At 35.7% G+C, this 27,710-nt stretch overlaps 1 protein-coding gene across 2 annotated transcripts in view; it reads right to left on the bottom strand.

Moving 5' to 3' along the window:
* Positions 1-6,934: 6,934 nt before the first annotated feature.
* Positions 6,935-27,710, bottom strand: part of LOC145981546 (metabotropic glutamate receptor 3-like) — an 89,945-nt gene continuing 69,169 nt past the window's right edge. For both annotated transcript variants that reach the window (XM_083114855.1, XM_083114856.1), the window contains exons 11-15: positions 20,954-21,236; positions 18,570-18,953; positions 17,398-17,549; positions 11,425-11,535; positions 6,935-9,667 (exon numbers count right to left, since the gene is read on the bottom strand). In XM_083114855.1, coding sequence (XP_082970981.1) covers positions 9,558-9,667; positions 11,425-11,535; positions 17,398-17,549; positions 18,570-18,953; positions 20,954-21,236 — 1,040 coding nt within the window. In that variant the 3' untranslated portion in view covers positions 6,935-9,557. The remainder of the gene's footprint in view (positions 9,668-11,424; positions 11,536-17,397; positions 17,550-18,569; positions 18,954-20,953; positions 21,237-27,710) is intronic.

Here is a 27,710-nt window from a genome sequence, read left to right as displayed (position 1 = left end):
CATTAGCAACACTGCTTCTTTAGTTGTTTCGCGCATCGCACGGCAGAAATATCTGCGCTGGACTCTATATTCTACTACTCCACATGATATGTTATCAATAGATCTTGTTGGACCGTTACCCAAATCACAAGGATATAGTTACATATTAACAATAGTTGACACGATGTCCAAATTTTTAATGGCTTATCCGTTAAGGAAGGCAACGTCACGTGAAATAATTAACAAATTCAAGCTCCAGTATTTTTACCACTATCCAGCATGTAAGGTAATATTATCAGATAACGGTTCCCAATTTAAATCACAAGAGTGGAAGTTATATATGGATGACTGTAACATAAAACATATCGCCACGTCAGTTTATTCGCCTTTCGCAAATCCTGTGGAAAGGTACAACAAAGAGTTAATACGATTGTTACGATTATATACTTCGCAAAATCATCAGGACTGGGTAAAATATTTGAATCATGTAACAGGACTTCTTAATAATTTCGTTTCGGAAATAACAAGTTTCACACCTAGTGAACTTTTCCTTCATCACGAATTAAAGGATTCAATTATCAATCAAATTAACTGGCCAGATGATTTAAAGTTTGTGCCCTGGAAACACAAGTGTTTTATCACCAAAGCACGTATTAAGGAAAGATATAAGTCCAAACCTATTGAGTGTGATGCAAATAAATTGAAGATAGTCCCAGGTGATATTGTTTTAGTCAAAAATCATGAACATAGTAGTGCAATTAACAAGAAAATTCATAAGTTTATGGAATTATGGCTTGGACCCTATATAGTTGATGCTGTGAAAAACAATTATACAATTTTGATGTCTATGGACAGAAAGAAGATAACAACAAGGCAGAACTTGTCAAATATCAAGAAATTTAATTGTTCTGATGAAAAAAAAGAAGAATTGCTTAAACTAATGTAATTGTCATGAAGTGATGCATAAGTAGCTGTAAATTCGAACACTAAGATGACATTTTCAGAACTTTAGTGAAAAGAGTATCGTAAATTTGTGAATTGGATCATTATGTCAAGTGAACTTTCTCATTATCCTGACGAGTGTATATTAAAAGCAGGACTCAAATCTTATATATTATGTAAAAAAAAAAAAAAAAATGTTATGTTCATTTTTTTTTCCAGGAGAAGGGGAGAGATTGAGACTGTCCTATTCTCAAACTGTCATGTTCAAAGTTAATATTATTTATGTTACTGATGTTGTTTTTAACTTATGCATGTTTGTTTTATAGATATTGTTATAATCATCTTATCACGCTGTATAAAATACAAGAAATGAAATTGATGTAACCCAGTAGCGAAGCGTGGTCTTAAGAGGAAGGAAAGCAATGCAGTACTCCGAAAAATGGGGGGGGGGGGGGTATATAAATTATACAGTCCATTGCCCCAGTTTTTCTAGGAAAGAAAGGACATTTTAAATAATAATAATATATCCATGAACTCCTCTCTCAACGGCCATACTGCTAAGTTCAAAATTCTTGTCACGTTATTGATAATAAAATACTTGCTATTACTTACAGCTTCCCGTACGAAATTTGAAATATTCATGTTTGTTTCACAAAAGAGAACACTCACTTCAACCACTCGTTCTTCCCACATAAATGGAAAATATTCCGAAAAACTCAGAAGCTAACAGAAAAGTGATGTCAACCTCGTTGTAAAAATTAATGTTCACGGGGGAGTAATAGAACTGACTTGAAGCTTAAAATTAATTAAGCTTTCGAATAATAGGCCATTACAATAGGAAGAACATGCGCTGTTTCTTCTTTTTAATAATGTACTGTATTAATAAAAATAATATTTCGAGTTGGATAGCATTAATGACTTAACGTTTTTGCTATTTGCAGGTCTCAGAAGAGAGTTTCATTGCTTTTTTTTTTACATACGTTTTATCGAAAAAAAGCATCAGTTCATTGTTTGTATGAAAACTTACGATAAATATAGTGTAAATTATTTGGTAGTTGTCAACACTGGCGTGTGTTGTAATTTGAGACAAGAGAAGTGTGAAGCGGACAACAGCCAGCTGTTCTGCAGATTCCAGCGCTCCCCAGTGCCGGAACACCATGTTTGTCTTAATCCCTGAACGTCGACATTATTGACACGTTTTACAAATCTTGAAACTCAAAGTAATGCTTTAAAGTTTATCTACATGGAATTTGGAACAGTTATAATAATTTATTTCAATAATTCTGTGTTTATAATAAAGCAAATATACATCTTCGAGATCATGTTAACACTTATATGTTTTCTGATAGTAGTGTCTGCTTTCTGCTTGGCTCGGGTGTTTTCGAGAAGCCGAAAAGCTCCGAAAAGCAGAGCTTTTATTAGTGGTTTGAGGACCGTACCTTCACCAGCATCTACCCTTCGCCATATGATACTTGAGAAGCGTTGGTTTCCCGCACAGTGGCTGCAAGCAGAGAGGTTGCTGCTTGCCAACGCGCTGTGGAGAGAATTTGCGGCCGTAAAATTTCGCGAAATCGAGTGCGATAGAAAATAAATAATGCACTCAACGTTAAGTACATTAAATAATATTTTAATTGTGCAAGCAGTGCTTGCATTGCTTGTACTATATCTTCGCCACTGATGTAACCATAGCAACGAGAAATAATAAGTACTAAAAATGGTGATGGAAGTTGTGAGATTTTCTGCGCATGTATTGTATTTATTTTAAATATAACGGTTATCGTTAATTACGCAATTTTATTTGCATTGATAATCGTTCTGCAAGTTTAAGCGCAGCGACGGTTATCACAGTTTCTATTTTCCAGTAAGTACAACTGTCATACTAGGGTCTTCTTTGGAATATCCATGTGGTTGTTTTAATTTTTTATGCAAGAGTAGTGAAGTAGTGAGTAGCGAACAGGAGTAGCATAGCAAGATACTTTTTGGAAAATGTAGCTGTAGCTGTAGCGAAGCTACATTTGAAAGAGCAGCTGTAGCTGTAGCGAAGCTACTTTTAAAATGTAGCATTCTGATCACTGGTATTGTAGGTTACCAAATCGCCGTATGTATTGGAGTGATGCATTAGATATACACAATGAAATGATATCTGGTGCCATGAGACGGGATGTATTTGATCACATAATGTGCCACCTACATTATGCTCATAATATGAAAATGAGCCAATGATTATTACTATTAAGTAAGATGTACTCATCAAGCAGTTTGGAGTACCAAGAAGAGTTACCAGGTCACCATTTTTGAGAAAAGAGATACAGCATGCACTCTAATATGATAACGCAGGACATTGGATTGTGAAGAGGAATATACCTAATTCAAGATGTAAGATATGTTCAGGACGTACATCAAGGCTTGGGATGCATTATGCAGCAGATTTTAACTGCGATGCATAAGAGATTGATTGAAAATTCTGCTTCCTGTTGAACTATGTGCTAGAATATGTAAGTTTTTAGAAATTTATTTAGAGTACATTTTTGGAACTATTGTATGTTTCTGTGTTTGTATATATTCGATATAAATAGGTTATGCTATAGATACCAACGTATTAAACATTGTTGTTAAGTAACTAAATAAAAAACAAAATAATCACAAAGAAAGTTAAAAAGTAGTTGAAATTGTTATCTTAAATGCCTGGTGGCAGGAAAATCTGCCAGTCTGTAATGAAGGCAAATAAAATGAGTTTTAACAAAAAAAAATGTTTTTTTCACCTTATTTGGACCTCAACTATGACATTTCAAAAAAAGATTTTGAAAAAATACTTGAAATGCTGTTTCGGCATTAATGGGTTAAGCACATTTTTAGTTAATATGATTAGTATTAGTATTAGTTCCATTCTGAACTTCACCAGCCCCATGGCAGAGTGGTTAGCACATCACGCTACGATGTCAGGGGTTCTGGGTCCAAATCCCAGCCAGGGCATGGATGTTTGTGAGTGTCCATTCATCAATTTCATCAAATCATCACTCATCCCCTTCTTCGCAAATTACCCAAAAGTGGCACAAAAAGCGAAGTAAAATAAAGCAAATGATTCAAAACCATTCTAAACTTCAGTTTATGAAACAAATTATTTTGTGAATGCAGTGTTGTGCCTATGTTGGAATGAATTATGCTACAGCTACAAACACGTTTTTTTCTCATTTATTTCATATGTAAATAATTCAAAAATACTCTGTAACACAATGTTTTAAATCTGCTTAAATACAGTTTGTTCACAGTTTATCACAGTTGTGTTTACTGTTTTCCAATTTATTATTCTGGTTGTTTGAAGCAAAAATACCTCCTCCATGTATTAACCATGCCAAATAATAAGTTTGCCGTATTTAATTGTCTCGCTGATTTCTTCCAAATGGAATACCTTATACATCTTCCAAAATATCTGGCTGCTATGAGAATGGCAATTCCCATGGTCAAAACATTGGTGACCTCCAATTTGGTCCACAACGATTCACAAACGTGCACTATATTTCAAAACATTTATTGTCAAATTATAGCTTAAGCGAAGCCCTAAAATTCTAGTCTCTTTTCTTAATCTCCAAGAAATGTAGTTTAGGCAGAGATTTGAAAGTGTCATCAGAATTTGGAATCTACCTCAGCGTAAGAAAAATCAAATTTTTTATCTACATTCTTGAAATACTTTGAACAAATGCAAATGAAATACAAAATCATCCCGAGGTGTATCTAGATGTGATTAATTTCAACTAAAAACCTCTAAATTTGCTGCAGTTATTGTGGTCTCAAAATTGGCACCTTACCCCTCCCTAACGTTCCTAAAACACACGCTACATTACAGAGTTTTCACTAAAAACTTAAAACTCAAGTGATGCCGTAACATTGCAGAGACTTGTGTTTCTTAATTTACGAGAATATAACCAAGTCAAATATAAGCATAATTTAAAGTTCTCGCAAGACATGTTAAATAAGTCTGTCGTGTACTGTCTTTAAACTTGACGACCAATATTTCTCAAATACAATATGAGATCAATCCTTCAAGTTATCTTGCAACTCAAAAGCTTTTGCATTTATGGCGGTTATCAGAAATAGAATGTGCGTGATTTTACACTCCTCTCCTAAGCTATGAAATATTATTTTATAAGTTTTTCTGCAAAACTGCGGACCAATTATATCTCTAAAATTAAAAAAAAGGTAAAGTGTTCCCCTGTGCATAGCACCACGCCATGAAGGCATATAGGGGATGTGGGGGTAACGCCCCACACTTTCTTGATCCGGTCGTGAGTGGGGGTGATGTGATCAGCATCACGCCCTTGACCGCCTTTACCCCCCAGGGTTTCCCCCAGGTACCCATGTTATTCGACGCTGGGTAGGCGCCGGGGCCGCTTCCACCGTTAGAAAAGTTCCCGGATTTGAACCGGCCGGGGATCGAACCCGGGACCTTGAGCATGGTAGTCAGACGCGTTACCGACTGAGCCACCGCGGCCACATATATCTCTAAAATTACTCAGTTTAATTCCATATACTCTGAAAATGTATTCTAGACCATTTAAAAAAAAACATTGTAGAGCATAGCATAGTCTTCCTGCAACATGTGGAAAATAAGTTTTTCATACACCATCTTGAAACAAGTTGCTCAATTTTGTTCACATGTTTTTTTAGCGGCAGAAATAAGTTTACCTAAATGATTCTAAATTTACAGCAGTTATTATCATTAAATAGATGACTTATCTCCCTCTGCCCATCCACCCTAACTCATGCTCCTCCTAAATCATGTACTATATTTTGATAATTTTATTGTCAAATTATAGTGCAACTACATAATGCTGCTGTATGCTTTTTGCAGAAAGTTAACATTGTAGTAATTATGAAGATGCATGGCTACAGAGCTCCTAACCAGACATAAAATAACATTTTACTGCATAGGCAAGCAACCCATTAGGATGAGAAATGACAAAAATCATTTAAAGTGTGTTCCAATTTAATCATGTCACAATTAACGACATTTCAATAAAATGTACTCAATTCTCCCTTGTAATGTTTAAACATGCAAACATTTCTTGTATCAATTGATCATCACAGTTGAAACTATGATGTGCCACTATGGATTCCCCACATAAGGAACTGACTGATAACCAAAGTGCTCCCACATCAAAATGATAAGCTTTGTTCAAGTATGCTGCATCAATAAATGCAAACAATTTATCTAAAAATTTCTGATACTTTTTCTTTTTCGTTTCTTGGATATATGATCTTTTTATTTGAGTTTATTTGAGTTAAATGTTAATTTCTAGCATAATTTGAGAAAAACAACCTGATTATGACTTGTCTACATTTTTTAGTATTATAAGCTCTGATAAGCCTTTTCTTTACAAGTTTTCTCAATCTGTTTACTTTGTTAGTGTCCTTTGCAAAACAATCTATCTGGCGGACAGAAGATTATTATTGTAAGATAAGATATCTTGAAGTTGATTAGGTAAATTTGAGTTTGAAATTCTCATACATTTGATTTTTTTGGTAGATTTGTATATTCTGTAACATTTGTGACTTGTGTTTGTAGACGTTTTTCAAGTCGGAGTTTGTGAAATAGCAAAAGTAAACTCCAAACCTTAAATTTAATATTTTATATAGTACGTGATACACTGTTTAATTGAATTAAATTAGAATTTTTGGGTGCATTGGAATCACACAGACCCTTTATATTGTTAATATATTTGTGTGTGGCTGGTGAGAGGCGGTAATACGTGAGGTTGAAGTAGAGAAAACATCTACTGGTATCCTTGAATTTCTGGAAAGTTTGCCTTGAAAAGTGAGAATTATACTTGAACTTTATGATGTTCTTAGAGCAGCCACCCTGTTCTCAGATGTTAGAAAAACCCTTTCTGTCCTACATGAGAGTCACGTGCCCCACCTACTACACCATCATGGCTCTTAAAATATAATAACAGCAGTAATATAAAATAGTGAAAAAAAAGAACATGCATTTATGACTAGATTTATTTTTACTGCCATCATTTTGTATATACATATACATTACAAAGATATTCACAAAACATAATATTGACACCGTTTATGAACACAAACTTCAAAATATACATACATGTCTTTTAAATAATCCATATTTATGTTCAACAATAAAAAGTTTCCAAACTGGAACATATTTCCTGTTGGTTGTATACATAGGTACAACATTTATCACATAATTGTAACATTTCATACTCGCACAGACACACAACAACTTGCCACCTATGTTTTATCACATTTTTTTCTCAATATTGATATAGTTATGATCTGATGAGCATTTCTCAAGCCTTGTGAATAAAGAATTACAAGATCATGTCTAGAAAAACTGTGCAGATGTCCCTAGTTGAATCGTTTGGTTCACCAACCTTGTTACATGTCTGCAGGATGTCGTTTATTCAGGTCTGTAGTCAGTGCCTAGCATGAGGAGTGTTACTGTGAAATGTGAGTAGCAATGATCTGAAAACTGATCTGCATCACAATGGATTCTTCAGGAGAAAAACAGAATGTATTCTTCTTTTCTGCATCTCTAGACCAATCATAACAGGGAGATAACTGTTGGTGGCAAGATCATGTATTATCACTTAATGCTCTCGGCTACACTGCGCAACAATGTATGACCCAATATGGGCACTGAAACTGTGTAGACACTATGAAAAGTCATTCTGACAATGTTGTACACCCTCCCTACAGCTCGGACATCCTTTCAGTTTTTTTTTTTTTTTGTGGCAAGTTAACAGAACTGAAAATTGAAAGGGTCAGTAGTCATCTGTAGGTGTCATAGTGGATAATTCCAGAAATTTCAGCAATTTTTAGAATACAAAAATAACATTCTAGTTCATTTTTTTATAATAAGACATTAAACTTTCTTATAGTAATGATAGCATGTTAAATTACTCTTAACAAATATTTAATATTCTCGGTTTACCACATTACTTGGTCCCTTAGCAAATAATTATTAGGATGAGCAGATAGGTATATGGGCTTAATCTCTAAACCATATCAGTATAAGACCTGTAGTAAGCATAATTCTAAAATGTGGACAGATTTTTTTTCTGGTGCTCTTTCGTGTTTGTTGTCAAATCTAGTCCATGCCCAAAACTCAAACCAGATATATTTCAACATACTAGAAAATTGTTCTGGCTATTACAATTCATTTTATGGGTCTTTTATTTCTTCCTTTATTAGCTTGAAAATGTTATTTTATTATTTGTTGATCCAATATTGTTGCTATAAGATATTATTGGTTCAAATTTAATAACTAAGGCAAGCATTGTTTAGTTCAAGTACATTTTATTATTTGTTCTCGTCCTTACCTTTCCTTTGTAGTGGTCTGCTCCACACACCTTTCCCATTGAATCAGTATTTCTTTACTTGCAAGTGCTCAAGAATCTGTCCCAAATAGCAATACAATCTTGGGATTGCTTTATACACACTTAGTTTCATGTTTCTTGGCCTCATGAGCATCTGAAATGCATCTAATTTGTTTCCAGGCTCCCAGATAGTGGTTAAAGTTGTTGCTTTGTCATCAAAGGGTTCATTTCCTGGCGGAGACAGAAGTTGAAATGACCCAGTCCCAATTAACCTATCAGAATAAACTGGACTTTATTTCCAACTGCTATCCTCTATTAGACACCCCTTTAAAAATCATGAACTATCTAATCTTTGCAAGTAAATTGTATTTTAATATGTTAGTATCAAATTCACAATTCATTAATTATATTCTAAGATTCAGGATATAATTTTTAGTTTAGCAAAGTATCCAGGTAGTGGCAGAATATTGGATGGATCTTCATATATAATAATTCAAACAGATGTTAATACATTAACAAATAACCAATGAGGACAGTCATGTTTTGTTGTGTTTGAAATAGTTTCTGTACTATTCAATAAAACATGTGCACAACTAATTGTTAGCTGCTTTTGCAAGACTTTCTAAAGCTGTTAATGTACATAGGAAAGTGCATAATGTATACACCAAACCTTAGAATGTATATATATTTTTTTTAAGGAAACTAAATCATCTTCATTTTACTCATGGAATTTTTACAGACAACTACCAATTGAGGTGGCTCAGATGTTGAAAGTAACTGAAATATAATATGAGATTCAGATCTGGTAGACAAATATGAGAATATCACATTAATTGATTCTAAAAATAGGAATTTGGTTCCTATTTCCTAGATTCACTGATGCTGATTAAGTATGCAATACCTGTGGTTTGACTTTCTTCAGTCATCAATTGTTGATATGAGCTGTTTTTTGTACATGATTTCTTATGTACCTGTCACTGCACTATGTGAAGTTGTGTAAGGGTACACAAGTACAACGATACTGCACTTCCACTCTGATGAAAATATCATGATACACTTATGTAAATCTGAAGTTTCTACACTGAGAACTAGTCTTCGTTCTTACTTAAGTTTCATATCTCACTTGAGACCAGTTTGAATATACATCACTTGCACAAAAGCTACGATTTGGACGATGCAGCTTGACCTGAGGTAGTTTAAATGCATGGCATGTTCTTCTCCTACTAAATAGATTTTCCAGGATTTTACTATGGAACGTTAGGCATTGTTTCTTCACTCATTCCTCATATCTTTCACAGCTCACATTGTCCGTGCTTCAGGTTTTAATGTTGAACTGTCTTTGAGCACATCTTCTGAAGAAGCTTGCTTTTCAAGAATCTCTTTGACTTTTAGGCCATGTCCGGTCCTCCCTGCAAGAATAAAATAGAATGGTCTTAAAATGGTCTTTATTTAAGCAGGCATGTTTTGGCCTCGTGGGCCGTTCTTACAACCAACCCTTGTCAAAGATACAATAAATGAATAAAAACATAGAAAGAAAAACACATTGATCATGATAATACAATAAAGATAACATAAGGATTATACAATAATAAAATGATACATTGAATTGATAAGTATAAAAGATAATAAGTCTTCAGTAGTTCATTGTGTGTGTGGGGGGGGGGTGTTAGGTATGCATTGTGTGATGTGTAAGTGCAGGTGCAATTGTTTACATATGAAGGTTAATGTAGTTGTTGGGACAACATTTTAAGGTGTTAGCATCAAAGAGATTTAATCGTAGAGTATTTATTGGAAATTGTAGGAAAAATGCAGCAAAAAAAAAAAATTGGAACTAATTGTAAAAAAATAGGTTTCTTTAGTTGTGACTCAAACCAGGGGAGGTTGGGAATGGGTGAGCCATCCAATAGATACAAGAAAAATTGTTTTCCTTATGATTTAGCACACACAGGAGATGTACTACATAGAAATTTCAGCATAAAATGCAGGTTCAACAAGGAACCGAACCCGAGTCTCTGGTGTACCATGCCATAGCTCCACAGATTGAGCTACCGAGCCGGCCCTGGCTTCGTCTGATTTTTCGCTGTTGCTGTTTTGCCTGTGTGGGATTGTCTGTCAGTGTTACAACAACAGGATCTGTTGCCTTTGAAACACTGAAGATGTTGACAATGTATTACGAGGCTTCAAAGGCAACATATTCTATTGTGGGAGCACTGACAGAGACAGTTCCACACATGTAAAACAGTGGAAGCAAAAATCAGGCAAAATCAGGGCTGATTCAGTATGTGAGTTGTTAGAGCAATGACACTGAAGTTCACCAACCTATCTTCGTTTGAGTTTTGATCGAGCCTGCGTTTTCCCCTTAATTTTTTATGCAAACTTGGATTTGTTTACATTTAGTTTTGCATTACAACCATGGTGGCTGATCTAAGGTCGAAATTTTTCCATCCTTGTCCCCACATAAAGTGACTCTGGGGCTCACCCAGCCTCAAATCAGTGGGTACGTGAGGGGTAAAGGTGGCCAGAGCATGGTGCTGATCTTCAAAATGGTTGACATCGAGAATGTGTGGAGCCTTTACCCCACATCCCCTAAATGTGCCTTTATGGCACGGTGCTATACACATGGGGAACCTTGACCTTGGTTTTGCTTTCCTGTCCAATTTGACTAATTTTAACAATGAGGGATGGATGAAGTGACAATCGCAGACACACCGAGGATACAGAGATCAAAAACCCACAGGATTGTATTAGCTGTAGATACAAACACCAAAGCCTCATTGGTTTGCATAAATACAGTTGCAGAGAGAGGAAGGTCGACTTTTGTGTAACTTCCAATAGGTTTTCCCGAGGAAAATTTTGTCCCACTCTATTATTTTTACTTAGATTTTTCAGAATAAATGTGATAGTTGCTTCCCCCCCCCCAAAATAATCTCACCCTGCATGCATTTAATTTGATAAAGATGTGATAACTTGTTGCATTGATAAATAACAAAACAAATAGAACACCTAAAAATGTTTCTATGATTTTAAATTTATTTTATCTGTGCAATCTTTGGCCATATATTTACATATGTGATATGATTTATATAAAAATACAAATCGTCTACAATTTTTTTTCTTCAAAAATATTGTTAACTTTTAAGTACCAAGGCAACATAAAACTACTTACATGTCTTTGGCGATGGGTCATCCATCCCAGAGTTTTCATGGAACTTGGTGAAGTCCTGTGAGGAACCGTGTATCATACGCATGTTTTTCATGTACACGGAATCAGCACCTCCTGAAATAGAAATTTAAATCATATTGTGTCCGTAAAATGAAATAACCATAAGAGATGAGTTTGCTAAAATTATGTTTTCCACATCCATTTGCATTTTATCGGCTCAGGAGTAAACTTGATAACCCATACTCTGCTCAAAATTGAGTTAACCTTGAATTCAGTTGCTGCACAGTGTAAAGTTGCTGTTGGATAAGGAAAGCCCTAGTTGCTGCTGGACTGGCTACCTGGCTGGAAGTGATGGCTGCTAGACTGATTCTGATGACTAGACTGTGTTCTAATTTCAACTGGCTTTCTCTGCTAGATTCTGTGGAACAACCAATCAGAACGAAAGTTTTGTCATGTAAAGATAATCAGTGTTTGGCAAGGGAAAGTTTCTTGTCTCTGGTTTCCGAGTGTTGGTTGTTGTATTTGCTGCTCAATGAAAGAAGAAGTAAACAGAGATGATGGGCATTTGTGTTCATTAATGGAGCTGCAGACCTGGTACACAGACCTTCTACTGAGAGTGAAGAAAAAGTTGAAGGAAAACTGGAAGGAATGGTGCAAAGGTGAATTTCAAAATGCAGGCAGCTTTTATCAGAGGATAGCTAATTTCAATAGAATGAGACCTTGGTTTACAAAAGTTCAAGGTTCACGGAATGTGATAGTATTACTAAATCGTATTAGATCAGGACATACAACTACTAAAAGTCATTTACAAAAGATCCGGATTGTACAAAACCCAAAATTGTAAATGTGGCAGCAAGGAAGATATACACCATATCATATTTGAGTGTAATAGATACACACAAGAAAGAGAGACATTCTATAAAACTCTTTTAAACTGAGAAATTCCTTTTCCTCAGTGTTTGGAATCTTTGATTTGTGAACCTAACCTTCCAGTTGGATATATATTGTTATCTTTATTTATAAAATGTGGCTTAACTATTTAGTAGAAAAAAAAATATTGATAGTGTCTTTTAATAATAATGTACTAAAAAATGTAAGTTTATGTACAGTACATATATAGATATGGGCAAAACTGCTTAGCAGTAATCCCAAGTAAAATGTAAATAAGTAAATAAATGTGTTCATTAATATTTAGATTGATTGCTTTGTTTAGGAATTTATCCAAAGTGATGAGATTTGTACATGACAAATGTGATTCGTCAATGATGAAAATCCTTATTACTCCCTCTGTCCCATAATTATTGTCCGGTACACCTTTGGTTGTTGTCTCATAATAATTGCCCAATATTCAAACTGTGACATTGGTGTATACAGAAGAAGAACATAAAACAAGGGAATGAGTCATACAACTTTACTACTCAAGGATCAGTACAAATTGGGCTTTCCATCTGCCTTTTAGTCTGTCATTCCTGTACTACCATTTTGGCATACTGGACTATAATTATGGGACAGAAGGAGTATTACCATTTTGACCCATATTGAACAAAATATTTTTATGAATGAGTTCTGCCTATCTCATGTATTAATATACATACCTGAGTTTATTAGAAGCTTGTTGAGTACACCCAGTGTGGTATTTTAGAAATTTCCAGTGGGGGAAATTGTACTGACTGTCTAGAGACAGTATGAGATAATGGTTTGTTTATATATATATATATATATATATATATATATATATATATATATATATATATATATACGTATATATATATATATATATACGTATATATATTTTAAATGGTAAATGGGGTCACTCCACACTTCGTTTTATGTCACTCAACTTTACAAAAAAGCATTGAACAAAACATATTTTTAATAATTACTGAAAAATTTGCTGATTTAAATTTTTATCTTGACAGGAAAAAAAAAGCTAAAAACACAGCTAATCGGGACTGGACCTACAGTTTTAAAGTAAGATTTTGACACCCACTCCCAGAAATATAGTCTGGGACCTGACTTTTGAGGATCTAAATCGAACTTGGGTGTAACTTGATGGGGGGCAGAATCAAAAAGTTTTTACCCCATAAAAATAGCACCCAAGATTACTTTGCTAAATTGCTGCTACATTTGCCAAATCATAAAAATTAATCATTAACTTGCTTCTCAAGTCCCAGGATCTTCACACAAGTTCCGTTAGCTTTTAATTCTGAAAATTTGTTAGGCAGGCAAGTGTTACCATGTTACCCCTAATTAGTCCTGGGTTTCTTGAATATAAGACAGTAGTAGGGCCTCCCCGATGGCGCAGTGGTAGTGTTGTCACTTTGTAATCAAGGGGTCCCAGGTTCGATACCTGGTGGAGACACATGGCACAATGGTTCGGATCCCACTTTAAACTGTAGGTCCAGTCCCGATTAGCCTTACTGTGCATAAAGTGGACTTAAAACACCAACTCAAACCAAGCAAGACAATATTGATTTCTACTACTATATATCTAATGCTAGGCTTATCATATTTTTTTTTGGTCCAACCCAGGACATATTCGCGATCAACTCGTTACTGCTGAATTTCAGGTTTTTTTTACAAAAATAAATTGAAATGACTTAAAAGCCTTAACATTTTTTTGGAACATTAAATTATACATTGTACAAAAAAATATTAACATTATTTTCTAAAATCAATCAATCAATTTTCAAATGTTTAATTGAATAATACATTTTCTGATGTTTAGGAAGCCTCTCTGTTCTAGGTAGCATTATCTGTTAGTTGACTGAGTTGTACTTTTCACTAGACATGACTTTTTTCAGAAATGGCTTGTTTGTTTTAATAACATCATAAAATTAACAACATGAAAATTCTGAATTAATTTTAACTTTCAGCAGATGTTTAACAGTGGATACTAGAAGTCTACCACTTTCTGCTGACCAAATATTTCCCATAATTGAAAATACTCTCTCAACTGGAGCACATGTTTAGGCAAAGACATAGCAAACTCGACCATTTTAGAAATGTTGTTACGTGAAATATCAGTCTTTTGAAACAGCTTAAAAATTGCTTGCCACTTCTCTTCAATAGTATCTGGTACTTTTTCAGAACTTGAACCACAACCTACCTTTTGGTTTTGAATTACCTTGTTCATCAAATAGGTCATGAATATTTACGGCATCTTTTACAGTTGCATTAATAACTTGTGCACTCTCTTGTAAATCAGAAAAGGTATAATCGATCCTTGCCAGTCATAAATTTTGGTCTATACCTGTAGCTATTTTCATGTTCAGATTCTCAAAACCCCGGACATTTTGCAATCCTGGACATCGCCCCGGACAGCTCTAAAAAACCAGGACTGTCTGGGCTAATTCCGGATGTATGGTAAGCCTATCTAATGCCCATCATTGTATACGTAAATGTATGATCAATTGTTGTTACGGAATTGATCAAGAGAATGAATTCAATATCGATTCTTCTGTATTTTTAGACATGATATTTTACAAATGTGTTCAACTTGCTGCAAAACTATAAGACTACCAACTTGACAATACATGCTGAAACAGAAAAATATTTCCAACAAAGGATACCACCTTCCAACTTGCCCATGTGTTTTAATTCAGTGATATTGAAACATTATGTACTTACATGTAACTTCATTAATAGATACATCAAGCCATGGCCGTGTAATTTTCCATTGTTAATTTTTTCATGACGTAGGCAACCAACAATCATAAGGAAATCACCACCTTATTACTACTGCCTTCTTCTTGCAAATTCTCAGAACCGATCCTCTGATCAACAATCTTCACCACCACCAGCTTTATCACATTTTGTTAGTTCTGAACACAGATTCCCAATATTGCAGAGTCTGGAACTCATAATGCTCACTTTTTTCACTAACATTCTAGCTAGCTTCACAAATAAATCTAGCTCATTGTTCTAAAAGAGAAAGCACACTGTTCTCTAAAAATTACTTCGTAATGGGTAGGGACATTGAATTTTCGCAATGCGCAAAATCACGAAATGTGAAAAATAGATGCAATATTTAACATTCTGCACATAACTACACCCCCAAGGATGAAATATGCATGAGTTTTATTCGCGAAGTAATGCGAAATGTGTGCTTTTCCATTAAATGAACGCTTTTTCGCAAAATAACCATGAAATATCATCAAATTAAGTAGAAAACACGCAAAAACCGGCAATTGAGGTTGTGCGCGCAAACTGTCGATTTGTAACAAAATGTTTGCCTAAAGTTTCCTACCACTGAAGAACGTTTTATCACATCAGGAAGATGCTGCAAATTGGGATTTCCCATGCACATAATCTCAGTTAGAAAACTTCGCTCCCTGTCAAGCTGCATTCCTTTCTTACCCCGAATGTCTACTCAACTTCCAGTTTCATTGAACTTGCTAGCTGTAGCAGCGATAAGATTAGTCTGTTTGCGCACATCAAGGGAAACAATGGTGTCATTTGTGTTCAGTCATGAATGAATTTTGTTTATCATCATGTGATTTTCAACATGTGTTTGTGTATGTGCAGAAGTGATCATTTTATTTGTTGGACAGCAAGGATATCCTTTAAATACATACAATGAATAAATCACTTGAGATATGCAATTTAGAAATGAAATGTTTTTGTGTTGATGTTTTCTTTTTGGTTGGACAGCTAAGTACTTGTGTATGTGTACAGTATATAAAAATGAAATAGTGTATCAATTTATAGCTCTTTTGTATGTTGTTCCCTCTCATAATGAAAAAGTGTGTGCCAATTTTTTAACATTTTATTTACCGCTCTCCTCAGTTTTTATTTACCATAAATTTGTCTCCCTAGTAATGGGCTATTGCACTCGCGTCAAAAATTCCATGTAGGCTATCTTCGTGTACTATTGTTCCACTTGTACAAACACAGACTTTCTGTGGTGACAAGTTTGAGTCACGTGGCAACTCATTGGTAACTTTCACATTTGTTGGGGTAACATTTTCCTGCCATATTCTGTGGAAAAAGAAAAGGGAAGAGGGGAGGTGGTCTTCAATCCTGGCACTTGTTTGACAGTTCCAAGAATAGAGCACTGCTTTAGGCCACATATGCGTTTGCCAAATGTTGCTTCCAGTTGTGTGATAGAAAAGTATTGGAATTGAATGGCAAAGTGAGAAAAAGTAACTATAATTGCCAATAATTTGTTGTTTCCCCCAGGGATAAAATTTATCAAGCACAGAGGGGACGAAAGTATCCAGAGGGGGGGGGGGGGAATCCCCCTACACATACCACACTAAGTACACCATGATTACCATATTTTCATTCAGGACAATTTCTAGCCCAAACTTGTTTGGGAAATAAGCAGAAATACATACGCTTCACAACACCCATCTTGTGGTGATATTTGAATAGTAATATGTAGTAGAGTGGGATTAATAAGTATTACCAAGCAAATCGTCCATCACCATCACTTGTAATCAAAGGGTCCTGGGTTCGATACCTGGTGAAGGTACATGCACAGTGGTTCAGATTCCACTTTAAACTGTAGATCCAGTCCCGATTAGTCTATCTGTGCTTAAAGTGGACTTACAATAACAATTCAAACAAACTATGTTTATTCTCTTTGTCAAATTGAAACAAAACATCAAACATGCTGCTGACAATCTCTGTACCAGCACATGTAAAAATCCATTCCTTAAAAGATCATGGACAATTTGTTGAGCAATACTTGTGCATGTCGCTGTACCTATAAATGAATCAATCATTTGACTTGGAAAACAACAAGTTAGAGTTTGATCATGATTGTTTAACCTATAACATTCTACAGTGGCGGTGATTCGGGGGGGGGGGGGATGAGGTGCCCTCCACTTTTTGCCACTTTTGCCCCTCACTATGCTAAACCTTATCTACCAAGGGAAAGAAAACTGTCCTTGCCCCCCCCCCCCCCCCCCCCCCAAGTTTTGGAACCCAATCGCCGCCACTGACATTCTAAAATCCTCTTGCTGTACTTACCATTTACAACGACCACTGGAGTTGAATTTGATGGTGTAGCATATGATGAGCTGCGATGTTGTGACATAACAACTTCTTTGGTATTCTTTTCTGGTTTTAAAAGAACAATATAGATTTTGGGGTAGAAGAGGCAACCAAGTTGAACAAGGCCACTAAAAGAAAAAATAGTTAACACATGTTAGGCAGGCCATTTTTGAAAAATCTTTCATGGGTAATGTCCTATCTGAGATCATCCTTGGAATCAAACCTGAGTCCATTGCATGTCTGTCAAATGCTTACTTACTAGGCCACCACTGCTCACAACATGACATGTTGAAATATTCAAAGTAATTGGAAAGTGTTATGTGCCAAGAAAATATCTGAGGAGAAAATTGTAAAGACAATACATTGGAGTTAAAGCCTAATTTTTTAATTGCAAGAAGAAAAGAATGATTTTCTATGACTTACAAATACGATTTAGAAAAAAGACAATAGGACTTGAAAACATTGCTATTTCACTTATGAAAGGAAAATAACTCTAACACTGCCCGAAGAACATACTAGGAGAAGTTAGCAATAAGAGAGTTGTGCAGATCCATTGATATGCAGTGATTCGGAACCACTTTAAACTGTAGGTCCAGTCTTGATTAGCATATCTGTGCATAAAGTGGACTTAGAACCCCAAGGGGTCCTGGGTTCGATGCGCAGTGGATGTACAATGCACAGCAATTTGGAATACACTTTAAACTGTAGGCCCAGTCCTGATTAGCCTATCTGTGCACAAAGTGGAGTTAAAACAACAATCAATTCAAACAAACAAACATTCCTGTATACAGGCCACTCAAAAGGGTTCTGTACAGTATGTGCACTGGAGATGTATATCGAACTTATACAAATTCCAATCCTGCAGAATTTGAATCCTGAATCTGATATCCAAACCCTGAATTCGAAATCCAAATCTCAAATTCTGAATCAGATATCCAAAGTGTGAATTATATATGTGAATATTCATTATCTGATATCCGAATTTTCAAAGATTAGGATACATATGTCTACATAACCATATTTCATTAATAACATCCTTTACGTACACCTCCCTACACTTTAACAATTTAACTTTCTTAAAAAATACTGTACTCATACCCATCTTTAAACACCCAAATATATCACTAGTTGTTTAAGTGTAGACTTACCTAAGAGACAGAGATATGGCCAGAGTGACCACACGAATATTAATATGGCTGGTGCTGGCTAGGTACAGGGGGACAAATGCCAGCCAGATGATGAGAGTGGTGTAGTTGGTAAAGGCTATGTACCTCGTCTCATTGAATCCCCCCGGGCATTTGCGAGTCTTGATTGCGTAGATTGTGCAAAACCCGATCAGGATGAAGGGGTAGATGAGTCCTACCATGTAGGAGTAGTTATTGGCTCCTTCACAGATTCGCATTCGCTCGTCTCGGCTTGGGTTTATGTGCGTGACGGTCGGTGGTTCGTACAGGAGCCAGGAGATGTTTATGATGACTTCAACGCTCGTTAGGAGAGCTGTGATCACTAGCTGAGATTTTGGACTCGTATATCTGTTGAGGAGATTGATGAGTTATTTCATTATGTCACGGTGTAAAACAGAAAACTTCTTAAGGTTTGTTATGTTATCAACTGCCGCAGGTATCAGGCCCTGGCACAAATTTTACCGGGCCTGCAGAGGTTCTCCTGAATTTTCATATTTTGTTTGCACAGTAATTTTCATTAACAAATATTTATATTTGTCAACAAGCATGGCCATGTACTCTATGTGATCAGAAGTAACCGGACACCCACCTGAAAATAAAGTACGAGTTTGGGCAACCCTCCATCGGGAACACTAGCAGTCAATACAGTGTTGGTGCACTCTTAGCCTTGATGACAGCGTTCACTCTCACAGGCATACTTTCGATCAGGTGCCGGAAGGTTTCCTGAGGAATGGCAGCCCATTCCTCGCAGACCGCCAAAATGAGAAGAGGTATTGATGTGGCTCGGTGTGGTCTAGCACGAAGTCTGCATTCCAAAACATCCCAGAGATGTTCTATGGGATTCAAATCAGGACTCTGCACAGGCCAGTCCATTAGTGGGACGGTGTTGTTGTCAAACCACTCCCCCACAAGCCCTGCAGTATGGACGGGTGCTCGGTCGTGTTGAAAGACAGAATGGTCATCCCTGAACGAGTCCTCGACGGTAGGCAGCAAGAAAGCTGTTAAAATGTCAATGTAAGCTTGTGCTGTGACATTGCCATGTAAAGCAACAAGGGGGCCAAGCCCCCTCCAGGAGAAACATGACCACACTGTAACCCCGCCACCTCCGAATTTCACTGTCGGCACTATACAGGCTGGTAGATGTCATTCACCAGGCATTCGCCACACCCGCACCCTACCAGCGGATCGCCACATTGTGTACTGTGATTCATCACTCCACACAACGGTTTTCCACTGTTCTATGGTCCAGTTTCGACGCTCCTTGCACCACACGAGGCGGCGTTTGGCATTTGTCTGTGTGATGTTTGACTTATGGGCAGCTGCTCGGTCATGGAAACCAAGTTGCCGCACCTTGCGCCAAACAGTCATGGTGCTTGGAGTAGATCCTGATGCAGTTCGGAATTCCTGTGTGATGGTGGGGATGGATGATTGACGATAATGCTGTACGACCCTCTTCAACACTCGATGGTCTCTGGAGGTCAACATGGGAGGTTGGCTTGCACGCTTTTGGTTTGTACACATCCCTTCACTATAATATTGGAAACAGTGGACAGAGGGATGTTTAGTAGGGTGTAAATCTCACACACAGACTTCCTACACAAGTGGCACCCAACCAACTGACGATGTTGAAAGTCTGCGAGTTCCTCAGACCATCCCATACTGCTGTCTCACACTGTCTGCAGACTACTGAGTTCGCTGACTATGTGTTCCACGCGGTAGATGGCAGTACTCTATCGCCCTCTATGATAAACACACGTTTCGTGGTGTGTCCGGATACTTTTGATCACATAGAGTATATACAAAAGTAATGGATGGGTTTCAATTTACATTAGCCTAAGGATAGCACACATTTAATTATTATTTTTTATGGATTTATTGTTATTGATAATCACATTTAAATTATAAACAATAACACTTTTTCTAAACAATTTGGTTGTAAATATTGGCTTAATGTACGATAATTGTATTTACTTTAACAACATAATTTTTGGTACATTTAATTCATTTACAATAAGGTTCTATTTTTAAAATTTCAATCAATTTCATTGTTGTGTACACTCACGAGCAATAAAAATGGGACACCTACATTCTAAATTACTTGCTTCTTGTATGACATTTTGTGTTTTGCCTAACTGTACAGTGAAGGCTGAGTTTGCCATTGCAGATATACTATTGATGTTCGGTTATAACTGTAGAGTTAGGCAGCACACTTCATGCCATGCGGGGAAGATAGTACTTCAGGATCTAGGTGTCTCATTTTAATTGCTGCTGACTGTACATATGCTGTTACATTAGTTCTCTATGGTTATCAGTAAAAGAAAAAATGGTACATCTTTAATAGTAGTTACCTTGTCTTATGTGCAGTGCTGGGCTTCTGAGAAAATATTCTTGCTATTCTGTTTGTTTTAGTGACCATGGCTGCGTAGCACAGTGTGTAGCAGAATCCTAGGAAAAAACGTGTGAGGCCACAGGTGAAGTTTGTCGGGCGAGCGACAATTACAAAAGTAACACAGAAGGAGAGAAGCGTTCCCAGGAGCAAGAGGTAGCTCAGCTCTCGGCCGGATGCCTTGATCACTGGCGTCTCGCTGTACGTCCAGAAGATCAAGCTTACGAACACCGTCATGAAGATACCTGAAAAAGCAGAAAGGGTAGTTTGAAGATATGAAAAGTTTGATGCTTGTTGACTGAAGGTGAGTGCAATTATTTCGTTTGTTACATGTAGTGGGTAGCTCTGAAAGCATATTACCCAATCCCATTTGCTTCACAGTCTGAGGTTGCATCTAAGTGTTAAACACATCTGTAGTTAGTAAAAAAAGTTGCAGAAGAGGGGAACCACAGCAGTCATAGCATTTATAAAAATTTGGACATACTCTTTCATCATTGGGGGTATTCCACAAAAATATCCTACTCCATGTAAAGTAAAATTAAAGTAAAGTGCTCCCCTGTGCTTTTGCACCATGCCATTAAGACGTATAGGGGGTGTGGAGTTAGGGACCCACACTTTCTTGATCATGGCCAAAGGTGGGGGTAATGTGATCAGCACCATGCTCCTGGCCGCCTTTACCTCCTGGAGTTTTCTCCAGGTACCTGCTTCATGTAAATAACAAAATTAATTAATCTTATAATTATTAGTGTTTTTAATTCCATTAAGGTTTAAATATTTGTGAATGTACATAAGTTCCATATTTCACCAACAACACTTATTAGCATCAGTAACCTATATGCTTCACAGACAATTGGAGTCAAATCATGCTACTTTTTTAAAGATAGTCTTTTTTTTCCGCAAGACAGCTGATTGCATCAATAAGGTCAGTTTTTAAAATCTCAAGTCTTGTAGCATCTGTAACCTATATGCTTCACAGACAATTGGAGTCAAATCATGCTACTTTTTTAAAGATAGTCTTTTTTTTCTGCAAGACAGCTGATTGCATCAATAAGGTCAGTTTTTAAAATCTCAAGTCTTGTAGCATCTGTAACCTATATGCTTCACAGACAATTGGAGTCAAATCATGCTACTTTTTTAAAGATAGTCTTTTTTTTCTGCAAGACAGCTGATTGCATCAATAAGGTCAGTTTTTAAAATCTCAAGTCTTGTAGCATCTGTAACCTATATGCTTCACAGACAATTGGAGTCAAATCATGCTACTTTTTTAAAGATAGTCTTTTTTTTCTGCAAGACAGCTGATTGCATCAATAAGGTCAGTTTTTAAAATCTCAAGTCTTGTAGCATCTGTAACCTATATGCTTCACAGACAATTGGAGTCAAATCATGCTACTTTTTTAAAGATAGTCTTTTTTTTCTGCAAGACAGCTGATTGCATCAATAAGGTCAGTTTTTAAAATCTCAAGTCTTGTAGCATCTGTAACCTATATGCTTCACAGACAATTGGAGTCAAATCATGCTACTTTTTTAAAGATAGTCTTTTTTTTCTGCAAGACAGCTGATTGCATCAATAAGGTCAGTTTTTAAAATCTCAAGTCTTGTAGCATCTGTAACCTATATGCTTCACAGACAATTGGAGTCAAATCATGCTACTTTTTTAAAGATAGTCTTTTTTTCCGCAAGACAGCTGATTGCATCAATAAGGTCAGTTTTTAAAATCTCAAGTCTTGTAGCATCTGTAACCTATATGCTTCACAGACAATTGGAGTCAAATCATGCTACTTTTTTAAAGATAGTCTTTTTTTTCTGCAAGACAGCTGATTGCATCAATAAGGTCAGTTTTTAAAATCTCAAGTCTTGTAGCATCTGTAACCTATATGCTTCACAGACAATTGGAGTCAAATCATGCTACTTTTTTAAAGATAGTCTTTTTTTTCTGCAAGACAGCTGATTGCATCAATAAGGTCAGTTTTTAAAATCTCAAGTCTTGTAGCATCTGTAACCTATATGCTTCACAGACAATTGGAGTCAAATCATGCTACTTTTTTAAAGATAGTCTTTTTTTTCTGCAAGACAGCTGATTGCATCAATAAGGTCAGTTTTTAAAATCTCAAGTCTTGTAGCATCTGTAACCTATATGCTTCACAGACAATTGGAGTCAAATCATGCTACTTTTTTAAAGATAGTCCTTTTTTTTTGCAAGACAGCTGATTGCATCAATAATTATTTTACCCAAATAAAGAGTTCAAATGCAAGGTCTTAATTTTAGGCGATAGCCATAGTCGTGATATTGCATCAAAAATGTCAGAAAAATGCAATAAGTACGAAATAACTGGATACACTAAACCAGGGGCTCCACTGAATGAAGTAGTGAAATCAGCGGCTTCCATGTGCAAAAACTACGGAAGCAAAGACTGTGTAATCATAATGGGTGGATCAAACGATGTCGCCAAAAACGAGGCAAAAAATGTGATACCAGTACTAAAAAAGTGCCTCGAAAGTGTACAAAACACAAACGTCATTGTTACAGGAATCCCACATAGGTATGATCTCATTCCAACCTCTTGTGTAAACATGGAAATTGAAAGGGTTAACTCAAAAATCTCGAAAGTGTGCAAATTCTTCCCCACAGTAAAAATGTTGAGTGTCAACGACATTGGTAGAGATGGGCATACTACGCATGGTCAGCATCTGAACAGAAGAGGCAAAGACGTTCTGTGTAATAAACTCTGCTTACTGCTGAACAATTCATCTCCACAAAACAGCAATGTTACCATAGTCCTCCCTGCACCTCAATCTATTGGAAAGAAGAAGGAAACACTCCTAGTGCAAGTGCTGAATAGTGAAAATCATCTCAAGAAGATAACTGAAAAAGATGCAGTTGAAAGGGAAAAGGTAACAAACAACACTACAAAAAAGGTGAGTAAAGAATCTTTGTGTAATGTGCTCCACCGTGAAGATGAAGTGAGTGACAAACTACCGGAAAAAAATGAAACATCTGAAATTGTGAATACAAGTGACGGAGCTCTAAGACTGTCAAGAAGGGAAAAACGTGTACCACAAAAATTTCATGAAGATTTTTTATTGTAGAACCTAGTGACAAGAGTGATGATAAAAAAACAAAAGAAGGGAAAGGTACTCATGATAAAAAAGTAAATGCAAAAGAAAACACATTAAATATATTTCATCAAAACATACAAGGCCTTACCACAGCAAAAAAGCTTAATTTAGAAATATTTATGCAAAATGAATTATGTAACATTGATGTAATTTGTCTGACAGAACACTGGCTGCGAAAAGATGATCTTAACTACATAAACTTTCCAAATTTTACCCTAGCAACCAGTTTCTCCAGAGAAAATAAAATCAGGGGTGGGTCATGCATATTCATAAAAAATAACATTAAGGCAAAAGGGAGCAAACAATTCAACTACCTGAATGAGGAAAAAGAATTTGAAAGTTCCATAGTTGAATTTCCACCACTTAGGCTAGTAATAATTTGTGTATACAGAACACCCGACAGTAATATCAACAACTTTACTAGGAAACTAGATGTAATATTAGATGCTTATTCCAAAAGAAAAATCAAATCCATACTAATAGGAGATTTTAACATTGATTTCCTGAGTAAAAAAATAGAACATGAGGTAGAAATATTCATGAAAGCTCACAATCTGACAGCAGTTGTGAGAGTACCCACACGAATCACATCAACTTCAAAAACAGCAATTGATCAGGTTTTCTTAAACACCAACTTATTTGTATACAGTGTCAATACAATTAGTACTGGCTTTTCAGACCATGAGGCACAATGCATAAAACTTACTGCAGCACAAAACACAAACCAAACACACACACCTTATATACACATAAATACAACAAAAAGAGAATTTAATGAAGCTAATTTTAGTTACTTTAACTATTTAATAAGTAGAGAATCGTGGGATGGCCTATACTACCAAACTGATGTGAATGAAGCATACGAGACATTGCAGTCTGCCATTTCATACTCATTTAATTTAGCATTTCCCAAAATAACAAAAAAAAATATACATTAAAACAAAATCAAATTGGATAACACCCGACATCAAAGAAAACTGGAAAGATTTCATCATAATGAATAAATGCAGACACAAATTCAAAAGTGAAACATTCAATTCATATCTAAAGGAAAAAAGAAAGGAGTTTGAAAACTCAGTCAAGGAAGCAAAAAAAGACTATAATAGCAATATGATCCTAGACTCAAAAAACAAACAAAAAACCTTGTGGCATATTGCAAAAACCGAATTAGGTATGGTAGGGAAAGAAAAATACAAAGACAACATATCACTAAAACACGAAGGCAAAAGCGTGGTCAATCCCCAAGATGTAGCATCAACTTTCAATAAATACTTTACTGGGATAGTAGAAAAAATAACAAAAAACATCCAAAAACAAAATCATAAAACTAATAATATAACTAAAGTAGATTCTAGTATATACTTACTCCCAGCAGATGAGAAGGAAATATTTAGCTTAATAAGTCGCTTGAAAAACAATTATTCTGCCGGCATAGATGAGATACCTGACATTGTAATAAAAAAATGTGCCATACACCTATGTGACCCAATACGTCATGTAGTTAATCTAAGTCTCCTTACCGGTAAATATCCAGAACAGCTAAAGACTGCCATAATAAAACCTTTGCACAAGAAAGGGTCAAAAAATGAAATGAGTAATTACAGACCAATCTCTCTTCTCCCAGTCATCTCAAAAATACTTGAAAGGGTTATGTACAATAGATTAATAACATTTTTTAACAAATTTTCCATCATCTCTGAACAACAACATGGTTTTTGCAAAGGAAAATCTACACAATCTGCTATACACACATTCACAGAAGCAATTAGAGAAATTTTGGATAAAAAAGAACACTGTGTAGGGCTCTTTCTTGATTTAACAAAAGCATTTGACACTGTCAACCACAAACTCTTGGTAAAAAAAATGGACCAGTATGGGATCAGGGGAGTAGCAAAAGAATGGTTTAAATCATATTTAACAGACAGGAATCAGATAGTAGAAATAACTCACATCGATGAGGATAATAACAAGGAAAATTATCGATCAAAGAAACAACGTATTACATACGGTGTACCCCAAGGATCCATTTTAGGACCCTTACTTTTTTTAATTTACATCAATGACCTTCCACAAAACTGTAAAGATGCAAACACAACTCTATTTGCTGATGATACAACTGTTCTTATAGCAGGAACAAACACAGAACGGTTAAAACACAACGTAAAGAATACAATCACTCACATCTCAGAGTGGATAGAAAAAAATGGTCTTGTGGTAAACACTAAAAAAACAAATGCAAATAGATTTCAAATCAACAGCTGTAGCAGTGAAACTCCAGAAATTAACTTTCAAGATCAGGACATAGAATATGTATCTAACATAAAATTTCTTGGCGTACAACTGTCTGAAAATTTAAAGTGGGATCTACACATTGAAGCTACAGCAAACAAGGTTAGTGGGTTTTGTTATGCGATAAGAACAGTAAGAAATGTAGTAAATCTAGAAGCAGCAAAAACACTATACTATGGCATCATTCACTCTGTATTACGGTACGGCATCATTTTCTGGGGGAACATGAACAAAAGCATTACATTATTCAGACTACAAAAGAGAGCTGTTAGAATTCTGGCAAATGCTCCAACAGATGCACCATGCAAACCATTATTTCAAGAATTACAGATATTGCCAGTTCCATGCATATACCTATATGAAATCCTAACAAGCATGAAAATTTGTCAAAATACACACGCAGCAAATAAGGACTACCACACCTACAACACCAGGGGAAAGAATGACTTACATATGGAATTATACAATACCACATTCTACCAAAAAGGGGTAACATATAGTGGTATACGCTTATTTAACATGCTACCAAATGCATTCAAAAATATAAAGTCATTGCCAGTATACAAGTTACATCTAAAAAGATTCCTAAAGGAACATTGTTTTTACACAGTGCAAGAGTACATTGATACCGTAAGTGACAGGAATAGCAACAATAATATAACAAAGTAGGACTGCCCTATCATCATTATTTTTTTATTTTTCCTTTGCTGTTCAATTTAATTTATCTAGATGTAAGTATAGGTGACTATTTAATGCTCAATTTATGTTTGTGTGTATGTATATATATATACATGTGTGTACATAATGTCATAGCAAATTAAGCAAACATTGAATATAGAAAACATATTTTTAGGCAATATGTCTCAAGAAAATAACATTGAGCATGCATTTATTCTCTTTATACGATATCTTGTATCTCATGCTATCTATTGTATTTTATATTATATTATGCCTATAATTTTATAAATGTATTCGAAATGTACAATGTGACAATTCCAAACTTTTGTAAAGTTGAATGGATGCTAATAAATCAATCAATCAATCAATCAATTAAGGTCAGTTTTAAAAATCTCAAGTCTTGTAGCATCTGTAACCTATATGCTTCACAGACAATTGGAGTCAAATCATGCTACTTTTTTAAAGATAGTCTTTTTTTTCTGCAAGACAGCTGATTGCATCAATAAGGTCAGTTTTTAAAATCTCAAGTCTTGTAGCATCTGTAACCTATATGCTTCACAGACAATTGGAGTCAAATCATGCTACTTTTTTAAAGACAGTCTTTTTTTTCTGCAAGACAGCTGATTGCATCAATA

Source organism: Lepisma saccharinum, chromosome 29 (genome assembly GCF_977018435.1).
Source record: "Lepisma saccharinum chromosome 29, izLepSacc3.1, whole genome shotgun sequence".
NCBI classification, from domain to species: domain Eukaryota; kingdom Metazoa; phylum Arthropoda; class Insecta; order Zygentoma; family Lepismatidae; genus Lepisma; species Lepisma saccharinum.
Note: the sequence above shows the minus strand (reverse complement) of the source record. Positions and strands in the feature narration are given on the sequence as shown.